The sequence below is a fragment of the Limanda limanda genome, chromosome 1 (genome assembly GCF_963576545.1).
Source record: "Limanda limanda chromosome 1, fLimLim1.1, whole genome shotgun sequence".
Classification (NCBI taxonomy): domain Eukaryota; kingdom Metazoa; phylum Chordata; class Actinopteri; order Pleuronectiformes; family Pleuronectidae; genus Limanda; species Limanda limanda.
In genome coordinates, this window is record NC_083636.1 from 3,593,864 (window position 1) to 3,606,228 (window position 12,365).

The window sequence follows — 12,365 nt, forward strand, 5'->3', positions numbered from 1 at the left end:
GCCAAGACACAGCTATGATACCCCCTGCTGGTTATTTGAGAGAATACAGGTTTCAGGCCTCTCAGCATTGGCATAAAATAACAAAAGAAAAAGGTTTTGACTTCTGGTGTGGTGAATAAGACACAAATCCAAATAAAATATGAATTTTTAAGCAGCTGAACACAAACAAACGCATGGCGGCGCAATGATAAAACCAATATATTCAGATTTATTCAAACCACTCATACTTACACTGTACATTTCATAGGAAAGGAATCACTAAAAGTTTCATTTGGTCCCACGGACGGACGTCACATGATGCACGTCCCGTCTTGCAGGTGTTTCACGGACTCCATCTGCTGAGTCATGGCCAGGACTTCGTGAAATCCAGTGCTGAGTCCGGACATGTGCTGAAAGTACGCCTCCTTCTCCACCTGCACCGACAGGTTGTTCACTCCGGCGTCTTTCAAAATGGCCGTCACCTGTGAACAAGACATAAACAGAGGAATCAGAACAGTTCTCTGGGTTGAGGTAACGTGCAGGAAAAGGATTATCGTGAAAAGTAAGAACAGGAAGTGACCTGCTGCACGATTCTCTGCTCGACCACTTCGGCCATGATCTGCAGGTGGATGGTTCCTGCGACCACGCTGGCCGAGTGTCTCCAGAAATGAGCGTCTCTGTACGACAGAACTCCTTCGATCTTCTCCAGCTGGAAAAACACAGGGAAATAAACATCAGGACATTTAAGATAACAATAAGAACCCGTGGCATAAAATATCATGTTTCTACTAAGCATCATTTTTAACATATTCGTATGTTATATCATGTTTGGGAGACTGTGTCAATGCTAAAAAAAATATATAGATTTCTAATTATTTACGACAGCTAGATGGCAGTATTCTTTAAATTATATTTGTGGTAATTAGGGATGGGACTTTACAGGAGTTTTCATGTTCGAATATTCATAACGTTATTGAACAATTATTCAAATATTCATTTGAAAAATGAATAAATAATAATAACATTGGAAAAAAAATTTAAAAAGAAAAAAACACGGTCTTATGACTTACATCCATTCTTTTAAACTTCAGGCTTCCCGACGCTGGTGGCAGCCTAATTATTTGACAATGAGTTTTAACTTCGCTACTTAACGTAAAACTATGAGCTCACTGGTCATCAGACTGAACACAAATACAAAAGAATAATAACAAAACATGGCTTCATGCCAAATTAGATCATTGTTTTAAACTTACAGTCATGGCAACTTATTAGCAAGATGTAGGCTATAGCTACCTTACAGGCTAGCCTACTGTAGGCTCTGAGACATGGCTAACAAACATCAGGCTATTAAACAACTGCCTGCATGGATTGCCTGGGCATACATTACCTATCACAGGCCCATCTATGTGTTCTTGTTCATGAAAATCAACATATTCACATGTTCTGGGGTAAGACGTGTGCGCAGTCGATTCACTGTCAGCCCGCAAGATACCGGAAGATGTAGTTCTCATAATGTGAGGGACTAGAACGATTATTCATTAGGTTTGGATTTTTATTCGAATAAATTCTTAATGACGAATATTCGAATATTCATTACCAACCCTAGTGGTAATCCTTCAAAAAACATTCCACTGATTTCAGAATCCTCACTTCACACTTAACGTGCAGTAACATTTCTCTCAGTGCCTGTGACCTCTCACCTTCTCCAGCGCAATGTTCAGCTCCTTCTCGTTCTCCACGGGGGATCGTAGAAGAAGAACCTCGCAGGCGTCCTTGATCAGCGGGATGACGCTGAGGAAGATGAGCGTGGCGATGAAGAGCGAGCAGATGGGGTCGGCGATCAACCAGCCGAACTGGCGGATGAGGATGGTGGAGATGATCACGCCGACGCTGCCCAGAGTGTCGGCGAGGACGTGAAGGTAAACACCTGGAATCAGATAAAGAAGAAACCATGATAACTCAAATCTGGCAACGCTTCCTTTCTATTGGGTTTGTTTCTGTGTGACACACACACCTCTCATGTTGGCGTTCATGCCTCCACCTCCACCTCCTCCTCCGCCTCCACCTCCTCCCCCCGAGCCGTGGGAGTGCCCGTGGCTGCCGTGCCCACTGTTCCCTCCGTGGGAGTGGCCATGACTTCCGTGGGAGTGGCCGTGATTTCCGTGGGAGTGGCCGTGACTTCCGTGGCTGTGCTCGCTGTGGGAGTGGCCATGGTGCGAGTTGCCGTGGTCATTGGATGAGCAGGCTTTGCCGCCGTGGCTGTGAGCGTGACTGAAGGCACAGATCCCCACCAGGTTGACCAGCAGCCCCCCGACCGACACCGGCTACAGGAAAACCAGAAACAGTCAAAACAAATAGAATGTCAAATTTGTTTGAACTTGATTTTTGGAAAAAGTGAGGAACCGAGTGCACATTCGGTCAGAAGCCGATTCACTCACCGTCAGCATGTCTGTGTTGATGTTGGGAGGATCCAACAAACGACTGACTGACTCCACGAACACAAAGAAAGCGATGACCATCAGGAACAGGCCGTTGATGAATCCAGAAAGAATCTCAACACGACCATACCTGCAGGACATATTCAACAAAACCGTTAAATACTTAAAATGATTCCAACATCTCCAATCGAAGCCCTTTCAACATGTTCTCAATGGACTTTTACCCGTAAGAGAAAATCCTGGTGGCCTTCCAGCGAGTCATGAGGGCGGCGAACAGACCGAGGACCAGAGCGGAGCAGTCGAACAGCATGTGGAAGCCGTCAGAGATCAGCCCCAGACTGTTGGTCCAAACCCCGTAAAACAGCTCCACAAAGGTGAAGGCCTGAAACGCACAGAGCAAGATATCTCAGAAAAATCCAAACTTTCCAAGTGTGAAAAGAGAGATCGAAACATTTCTCTAGACGACAGTAAAGGCTCCATTATGCTACTTCGAATCCGTTACGGATGGATGAACAGACACTTTTTCATTTATACTTCTACGTGCTGAAAACAATTCACCGCCAGAACAGTAGGTGGCGCAACGGAAGATAAGCTTGGAGAAGCCTACCTCACGAGTAATCGGAAGAAGTCCACGCTGTTTATTTACTTACTCCCCACTTCCCTCACACACAGTGTAGGCTACGATGGCAACTAAATAAAATAAAGTGACACCCAGCAGGTCAAAATGCTGATGTAATCATTTCTTAGCGCAGCGGTTCCCCGGTCTTGTTTCCGAACTGTGTTGCTGATTCCACAGCCTGAAGCTACACGGAGCTAGCTAGCTTCCCTCCCAGCTAGCTCCCCCCAGCTTCCACACACAGTCAGCAGGGACTCCCGACACTAACTACTACCCAGTGTTTGCTTCTAACCTGACGGTATTGTAGAAACAGTGTCATGATAGAAGTGGAATTAAAGTCGTGACAGCGGGTTTTTTTGCACCGGCGCTCAGGCGCTCGGAGAGGGCGTTCCACGGCGGATAGGGCGGTCCTATCTGTCCGTGTCCGTCAAAACGGAGTAGCATAAAGGAGCCTTAACCATTCAGTTGTGAGTCTTTGTGACGCTGCACGTACCAGGTTGAGACAGAGGAAGTAGAAGATTTGTCTGGAGTCGTATTCCTCCAGGATCTGTTTCAGGGACTCCTTGATGAACCGGGGGAGGGACTGGGACGTGTGCTGCAGGGCGTCGCCCATGAAGCTGTACAGGGGGGTCCCTTCAGGCGAGTAGCCCACCAGGGTGCCCTTCTGACCTTTCTTTGAGGGAGACGAGAGAATGCTGGTCGCTGTGGAGAGAGAGAGATGAAGGCGGAGAAGAGACAGTGAGAAGAAATCAAAGCGGATATCTGCAGCTATAGAACAAAGAAGATGCCGATTCCCTTCTACTCACCCATGATGAAGAAGATGGCGCTGACCAGCACGCCCCCGGAGAGCACGTGCTCCGTGATGACCTCCTGAGGCGGTTTGCTCATGGAGCGCAGCTGGTCTGTCAGTGGGTGTGTCCAGAAGTTGGCGAGCAGCAGGGCGCTGAGGAAGAGGGCGATGGTGCCGTAGCGAGCACATCTGGGCGTCTCCATCTTGGCGCTGCAGACGGCCTCCACGTAGAACTCCAGGGTCATCACCGAGAAGATGATCATCCCGAAAGGAAGGATGAGGGACGACCACGAGTCCACTTTACTCTGGAGTTGAGACACAAGGAGTAGAACATTAAGCACAATTTAAAAAGGGGATTAAGGACATTGTGATAGTGTCACAGTTTTAGTCTTTGCACTTACGTCTGTGGTCACTGAGAGCACGATGACCCAGGGCAGCAGAACCATGGCAGACACCAGGTTGTCCAGGGCGTAGAGACGTTTAGCTCCACCTAATTCCACGGATAACTTCCTGGAGACTGTGTGAAAGCCCACCTTCAGACACAGGGCGGCCACCAGAAGCACAACTCCACCCTGACAAGAAGAAAAGACACAATTAACACAAACTAAAACTAATGTAGGATGTGGTCAAATTAAATTTCCCCTCATTTTCATGTGTGGAGTGAGTCTCTCTCTTACTTTGTGATCTGCGACCCCTAAAAACGCGATGGCGGTGTAGAGGAAGTGAGTGAGAGCACTGTCGTGATGTCCCTCAGCTGTAAGAAAACCAGTCAAGGGAAACTCAACACAATCAGTGACGTATGATAATGCACAACACAATCCAGGCAGGTCGACAAACAGTGAAAACACAAAGGATACGGTGCTCGGCCATCTTGGCCATGAGATCATCGTTGTCAAAGAGGAAGAGGCAGATCACTGCGATGATGAAGAGGGCAGCACCTCTGGTCTGTGCAGAGTAAAGGACATGAATATAAGGTTAGGAGATAAACCTGAGAGGGACGAACATTTAAAGAGAGCTTCTGTGTCCTCCTACCTTAGAGGGCCCCCCCCCCGCGCTGGTGAACAGGACGCCCAGAAGAGCGATGACCACCACGTCACTGTGCTCAAACAGCAACAGCGTCCTGTGGAAACCAGGATTTAATTATTATATGTCAAACACTCACACACAATAAACACACAGAGAGTTAAATGAACTAACTGTGCTCCTACTGTCTTAGACAAGTTTCTGTTATAAAGAAAACTCTTCACCTGAGAGGTCCACAGAGAGTCAGACCGAAGAATCCCAGGAGAGAGACGACACAGCTGAACACAGCATGTTTCAGTAACTTGATCCACTAGAGAGAGAAACAGAGGCATTAATACAGAGGATCCGTGTTAACATGTATTAAAACACTATCAGTTACATGTATGTCCTGGTTGTGTTGCATGATGGAGAACTGGTGGATAGAAGTTGAAATCCAACACACCTGTCTTTTGGAGATGACTTTACCGGAGGAGAAAGGCTTTTGAAAGAAAAGCAGAATAACAGCGCTCCTGTAAAAAGGGAAAACTCTCTGTCAGCATCTTAGAGAAATACAGAGAAATACTACATAACAACAAGTATAAGTTCAGGATTACTCACCCTAGTTTCAATATGAAGATGAACTGGACGATGTGAACAACTTTTAGGATATCGTACGACTCAAAGATCCCAAGAGCCTTGAGGACCTTGGAGACGACCAGTAGAACAATGTACCTGGTTAACCTGAGGAGGAAACCACATAGAAGAGGATATATTATCTACATGATTGTAAATAGAACCTACATTTTCACAATTGTGAGTGTGTAACATCAAGACCTCCAGAGTTTTGTGGTTGGTTCGCTGACGTATCGTTTATCTGCAGTAATTCTTTACAGTGTTGTGGAACAACAGTGATCAGTGCACGATGAAGAAAATGCAAAACAACAATGATGGTGTGTAGTTGTTCGAAGATAAAATAAGATAAAATATTCAATTATTGGTTTCACAATGGAGGGAATTTACATCATTAGAGCATCAGGAAGTAAGTAATAATAAGTAACATGCAATAATCAAGTTTAATAAATAATATAGGTGTAAAAATACTGAGATGTAAGAATACTGAGATGTAAGAGGTAAGAATACTCAAGTGCAAGAATACTTAGGTGAATGAATACTAGAATTTAAGAATACTTAGGTGTAAGAATACTTAGGTGTAGGAATATTCAGGTCTAAGAATACTAGGGTGTAAGTATACTCAGGTGTAATAATACTTCGGTGAAAGAATACTCAGGGGTAAGAATACTTTGGTGAAAGAATACTAGGGTGTAAGAATACTAAGGGGAAAGTATACTCAGGTGTAAGAATACTTCGGTGAAAGAATACTAGGGTGTAAGAATACCTAGGTGAAAGTATACTCAGGTATAAGAATACTCAAGTGTAGGAATACTCAGAGGTAAGAATACTCAGGTGAAAGAATACTAGGGTGTAAGAATACTTAGGTGTAAGAATACTTTGGTTTAAGAATACTAGGGTGAAAGAATACTCAGGTGTATGAGTACTCAGCTGTAAGAGTTCTCATGTGCAAGAATACTCAGGTGTAGGAATAATCAGGTGTAAGAATACTCAGTTGTATGAGTACTCAGGTGTAAGAATACTCAAGTGTAAGAATACTCAGGTGTAAGAATACTCAGGTGTAAGAATACTCAGGTGAAAGTACTTAAGTGTAAGAATACTCAGGTGAAAGAATCCTAGGGTGTAAGAATGCTCAGGTGTAAGAATACTCAAGTGGAGGAATACTCAGAGGTAAGAATACTTAGGTCTAGGAATACTAGGGTGTAAGAATACTCAGGTGAAATAATACTAGGGTGTAAGAATGCTCAAGTGTAGGAATACTCAGGTGTAGGAATACTCAGGTGTGAGAATACTCGGGTGTAATAATACTTGACACACCATTCCTCTGACCTGTCTTGACTTCACCTCACATATGCTATGATGTAATTCTATAATAAACACTCACACTACCAGGATGAGACTGAGACCCACCTGGAGTTGGGCACCTCGACCACCCCCAGCTTCCCTCCTGACAGCACGTTGCTGCTGTACTTATCCTCCATGTTCGAGCTCCAGCCTCGACCTGTGGTTCCTGTCCCTGTTAGCTGATCATGTCCTCGGCCTGGAAGCTGAAGAGAAGCCGGTCACAGCTGGAGAACAGACCCGAGCTCCTCCAGGCTCTCACGCATCCTCCTGTTCCAACCCAGGCCGGTTAAACTGTGTAAACACACAGGAAGCAGCGGCTAGCCGGTTAGCATGCTAGCTAAACCCTCTGGGAAGCTGGTGTGGGTTTTTATCCAGAGTTTCTCACCACGTCACTTCCGCTGGGAGAACTTCAAATAAACACAAGCGTGAAAACGATTAATGTTTTATATAAAAGTCTGATTTGACGATAATAAGCGACGAAGAGCGGAAAGTAGAAAGAAAACAAGAAAGAACACAGCACTTCCGGACACGTCACGTAAGTGCGTCGCTCATGCGCAGTACAGGCTCTGCGCAGAACCGGAAGTTGACTGATGGTTTCTTAATTTTTACTAATTTATCTGACTTGAAAACTTGAAAACATCAAGAAAGTGAAGTCATAACAATTAAAAACAAACAACAAAGCACATTATGTTAGAATTATATTATATTAAATAATAATAGTAAAAAAGATCAAATAAAACGATTATTAAAATCATGTTTGTGTTCCACTTGAATTCATCATGATCCAGAGAAGAGATTTAAAAATAAAAACATTTGATAATTAAAATAATAGCTGATAATTCCCCTTAAATGTATTAAAAGGAAAGTAACAAGCCTGTTTGTAAAATGTAGTCAAAAGTACAGATATTTGTGTCAAAATGTTGGAAGTAAAAGTAAGAGATTGTCAAGTAAAGTACAGATACCTGAAACATATACTTAAGAACTAAGACAAAGTATTTTTTACTTTGTTACTCATGTTTTCTGCTTATTTTCAATTAAACTATTTAAAACCTGTCACCACAGTTTACTCCTTAAAGAAAAATAAATTATAAATGTGTTTTATTTGTCAGAAAGAGAACATACGACAGTTATATTTATTTGTGTTTATTGTGATCAGCTCAAAAAGACAAATTTATCAATGATATTTATTCATCTTAGGACGTTTCTGTCTTCTCCCGAGGACACGACTGATCTCCAGAGCAGATCCAGGTCAGTGAGGTCCACACAGTCCCAGCAGAACCTTCTGATAATGTCCCTTTGTGTCATTCTGTAAAACAGACAAAGTGTGGTGAGCTCAAACAAACTGAAAATTACATTTCTTTACATTAGTTATTATATCTCTTCCTACCAGTATGTGCTCCTGAAGGCTGACGTCGAACATGGCTCTGTATTCCTCCACGATCTTCTTCAGGTCGACCTCGGAGCGACTGACCAGAATCCGGATTAGCGTGTCCTCACATGTACCGTGGCCCTGAGACGACAGAGCAGAACACGTGAACACGCTTACTACACGTGTATGTTGGTCATGACATATGATGAGGGGTTCATACGCACGTCCATGGCCTTGTGGAGCTTCTCAGCGAAGAACGCAGATGTGTTCCAGGCTATTTTCACTGAACGACAGAAACACAAATATGAGAACATGCAGCGATCACACACACACGACACAGTGGAGCAGTGGGAAGTCTCTGCTCGAGTCCTCCAGTGACACATAATGGAGTCCTTCTTACCGATGTCCACGAGACAGTCCTCGATGTCTCCCTTCAGCTCCAGGAACAAGGCCTTGGGGAGCGTGAGGTCACTGACGCAGGCGTACTCCTCGAACGCTGACGGGTAAACACACAAACAACATGTGTTTAGGTGTAAATGCTGCAGATGTGAGACAGAAACCAGAGGTGTCTCCAAACAAGTGTTTCAAAAACAGTCATTAGCTGATTTGAAAGGATTTTTAGACGTCTTAAATACAAAAGAGGACAAACAACAGATTTACAGTTAGAAGGTGGTTGTTGTTGAAATTGTTGAAGAGCAACAACCACAGCTCTAAACAGATGTGAATATTGTGAAGCTGTGTTCTGTACATCCAGCTCATTGTCTTGATTCATACTTTTATGCCTTACTCAGCTTGACATGTGAAATGTGTGAGTATGATTCAATAAATATCTATATATAATGTATTTCCTCATTCATGTTGAAATATTATTTAAATTTTCCTTTAAATAAGCAAACCATCGACTCACTGGAGGAATTTAAAAAAGTTTAACATTTCTCAGTAGACATGCGCTCTGAGTTCCTCTTACGCTGCTGGGTGTGTTCCACCTGAGACATGAGGGAGTGTGGTTCCACCAGTTTGTCCAGATGTGTGTTAGTGTGTGTGTGTGTGTGTGTGTGTGTATTCTCTTTTAAATGTGTCAGCCTCTGAGGCGTGAAACCAGCTGAAGCGTTCCCAGGTTTCAGACACTTACTCTTGGAGAGCTGCGGCCCGCTCCTGGAGGTCAGGATGTTGATGAAGGTGGACGTGTTGATTCCTTTGGTGTTTTCACCGGCTTCAAACAGAGTCTGCACAGAGAAAACAAAAGTCTTCATTCATCTTCAACATTTACATACACTGGTCATGCACGTGCAGGTGTAAACAGGAAGCCAACGGTTTGCACGGCACTGGATTTGTTGACCACAGAAACAAAAGAATAACATGGGTCAGTAGATGACTTCACCTCTGCGTCCTCCTCGGCCAGCTTCCTGTTGATTTCACTACTCTCGTCTTTGTTTGCTTTCAACATGGCCAGAAGAGCCTCGGTGAAGTCGCCGCTGGTCTCGTCCTTGATGACCTCCTCCAGCTCCTCTCCGTACTCTGAGGAAACAGAAGCGTTTCAGCACAAACAAAAAAACAAACTCTGCAGGAAAATAATGACAGGACTACAGTGGCTGTTTGCAGTGATAACAACCAGGTGATTACAGAGCAGCACAGTCTGGGAATTCATTCTTATTGCACTGGCCCCACTGGAGACACTGACGTCTGAGTGTCAGCAACAGGTTAGATAACATGTGAAAACCTTTCAGGGAAAACTGCACTGAAACAAACATCGAACCTGCTTTAAAAACCGCCTTGAGCTCTCGAATCTCCTCGTTCGACCTCGTCGCCAGAACCTCGACCAGGACGTCCTCACTGGTCCCGAAGCCCTGAGGGAAACCAGAAGGAGGAGAGGAGATTTTAAAAAAGCAGTTTGAGGGAGAAAATTGTTGTTATAGGACCTTAAGTTTCACACAAGAATTCAAATATATTGTGTGGTGACAGTAATAAATAAACTATAAATAGTGTTGAAATAAACAGATCAGCCGTTAATGTGCCCGATGGATTTTGAATGTTTTATATGAAGGTTCCTTTAATTAAAGCTCCTTAAACTAGATTTATATTAAATGTCTAGTTTTCAGGCAACATGTGCACCAACATCCTAAAAAGAAAAGAAAAATCATATCCTAAAACTATTTAGACGGTTATAGGAGACTGCTGAAAGACTGGTGACAGATATACAGATTGCCAAATCAGAGAAGAAATCGCTTCAGTTCAAAGACATCTTGGAATATTCTGGTGCCGCCTGATCTTTACCTTTGTGGCCTTCCTCATCAGGTGGGCGTCGAACTGAGCCGGCGTCATGAGCAGAGCCAGAGAGACGTCCTCCAGATCTGAGCGAAGAGCCGACTTCAGATCTTTCTCCAGCTTCTGCAACGCGACAGATGAAAACACGAGGGAACGACTGATCAGTTAAATGTGAAAGTGTTTATCTCCAAGATTCAGCTGGGAAACTTTAAAATGATCAATTCAGTCCGTAGCAAACAAACTAACTAATTGGAGTTGAGCATATGTAACAGTTTTATTATTTATGAAGTTCAATTTTGATTTATAGGAGAATTTCCCTCAAAAACAATACAGTCATACTTGAAACTGAAATAAAAATCAAATTGTGAGAGAATAATGGAACTTTTGAAAGTGAGAAATTAAGAAATGCAATTGCAGCTTTAATTCTAACGCAGTGGACCTAATGATGTTTGAGTTGCAAATCTATAAATGCAAATCACATGACACAGCGTCTTCAGAGTTTTAGTTCTCGTTTGTTTCTTGTGTCTCAGTATAATAAAATGAAGTGTCTCACATTCTCAGTGGACGCTTCATACACGGTCTTGATCTTCTGCCGCTGCTCGTTGCTTCTTCTCACCAGGACGGCGATGATCACGTCCTCGTCCACTCCTGCAACGGACACGTGTATTTGTTTAGTTCATTATCTCACACAGAGGACATTCAGTTTGATTTACAGATATAAAAGAAGCATAAAAGTACAGAACAGAACTTTAAAAACACATTATTGAAAAGCCACCAAACAGGTCTTGTCTAATTAAAAAACGCAGGATAAAAAGAAGACACAGGAAAATAGGTCCGATTTTTGAATTAAACAAACACACACCCACCTTTACTCTCGATGGCGCTGTTCAGAACGGAGGCGTCGCTGCTGGCGCTGAAGTTTGGATGGGGGGTGACGGTCCCATAGTACTTAGGCTTGGGTTTACCCTTCACCTGAAACCACAGGCAGAGAAACAATCAAACCATCAGGAATTTAGAAACTGTCAACTATGTTCTTACAAGTTTCATTAGCCTGCTCATAGTGTATTCATCGTCCTTATATCTTTCAATTCCTGTTAATTCCTGTTAATACTGTTATATTCCATATATATTTCTACTGTACAGATCCTATTTATTACATTTTCACTTTAATATGCACAATACTCTGCACTAATATGCACAATACTCTGCACTTTACTGCCTTTTTTTGCACTTCTGGCTAGACGCTAAACTGCATTTCGTTGCATATGTACTTGTACTGTGCAATGACAATAAAGTTGAATCTAATCTAATCTAATCTAAGTCAGAGACAGGGACAAGAAAGATGGAGGAGAAGGGAGGAGGAGGAGTTGTCAGCCAATCCAAAACTATTAAATCTATAAGAAATCCAAATACTCAAGCACTAAAGAGAATCATTAGAAAATGAAATGGATCTAAAACCAGAATTACACAGTATATCAGGTGATATTATACTCACTGTGACGGTGTCATTGTCAGGATGTCTTTTACTGATGATATCTTCGAAGAATTTCTTGAAGACCGCCATCTTTACTGAAATGGAAGGGTTCTAAAAACCAAAGATCATGAAGTAGACCTCACCCTGCTGCTGGAGACCTGTCCTCACAGATCACTGCTCAACTCGCTCTGCAGCGTCTCCGCCCAAATTCTGGGCAGTCGATTCTCAGGCAGGTTTATCTTGCACCTGCGGACGTGAAGCAGCCAATCGTCTGCCTCCGAGCCGAGGAGAACATTCCTGCAGGTTGACGGTCGGAGGCTTGGACACAACTGACTGGTTGGGTGACATGTGATTCACCCTGTAGCCAAACAACTTGTTATTCTCACAGAAACACAGAAACAGTGTCAGATGAGATATGGGTTGGCTCATGAAAGCTGTGGTGAAGTAAACTCACATAA

The 12,365-nt window shown here is 43.3% G+C and overlaps 2 protein-coding genes across 2 annotated transcripts; both read right to left on the reverse strand.

Moving 5' to 3' along the window:
- Positions 1 to 188: 188 nt before the first annotated feature.
- Positions 189 to 7,333, reverse strand: slc30a5 (solute carrier family 30 member 5). The gene is made up of 16 exons (XM_061068190.1): positions 6,866 to 7,333; positions 5,444 to 5,566; positions 5,289 to 5,355; positions 5,071 to 5,156; positions 4,856 to 4,943; positions 4,681 to 4,768; positions 4,501 to 4,577; positions 4,225 to 4,395; positions 3,840 to 4,128; positions 3,527 to 3,735; positions 2,642 to 2,799; positions 2,418 to 2,547; positions 1,994 to 2,303; positions 1,680 to 1,906; positions 560 to 688; positions 189 to 461 (listed from the first exon to the last, which is right to left on the reverse strand). The coding sequence occupies exons 1-16, from the start codon at positions 6,934 to 6,936 to the stop codon at positions 291 to 293; spliced, it is 2,394 nt and encodes a 797-aa protein (XP_060924173.1). The 5' UTR covers positions 6,937 to 7,333; the 3' UTR covers positions 189 to 290.
- A 715-nt stretch (positions 7,334 to 8,048) lies between these two features.
- LOC133010747 (annexin A1-like) lies at positions 8,049 to 11,997 on the reverse strand. Its single transcript, XM_061078378.1, has 11 exons — positions 11,929 to 11,997; positions 11,300 to 11,405; positions 10,987 to 11,081; positions 10,443 to 10,556; positions 9,925 to 10,015; positions 9,550 to 9,686; positions 9,301 to 9,394; positions 8,569 to 8,664; positions 8,393 to 8,451; positions 8,187 to 8,309; positions 8,049 to 8,105 (listed from the first exon to the last, which is right to left on the reverse strand). The coding sequence occupies exons 1-11, from the start codon at positions 11,995 to 11,997 to the stop codon at positions 8,049 to 8,051; spliced, it is 1,041 nt and encodes a 346-aa protein (XP_060934361.1).
- Between the last annotated feature and the right edge of the window lie 368 nt (positions 11,998 to 12,365).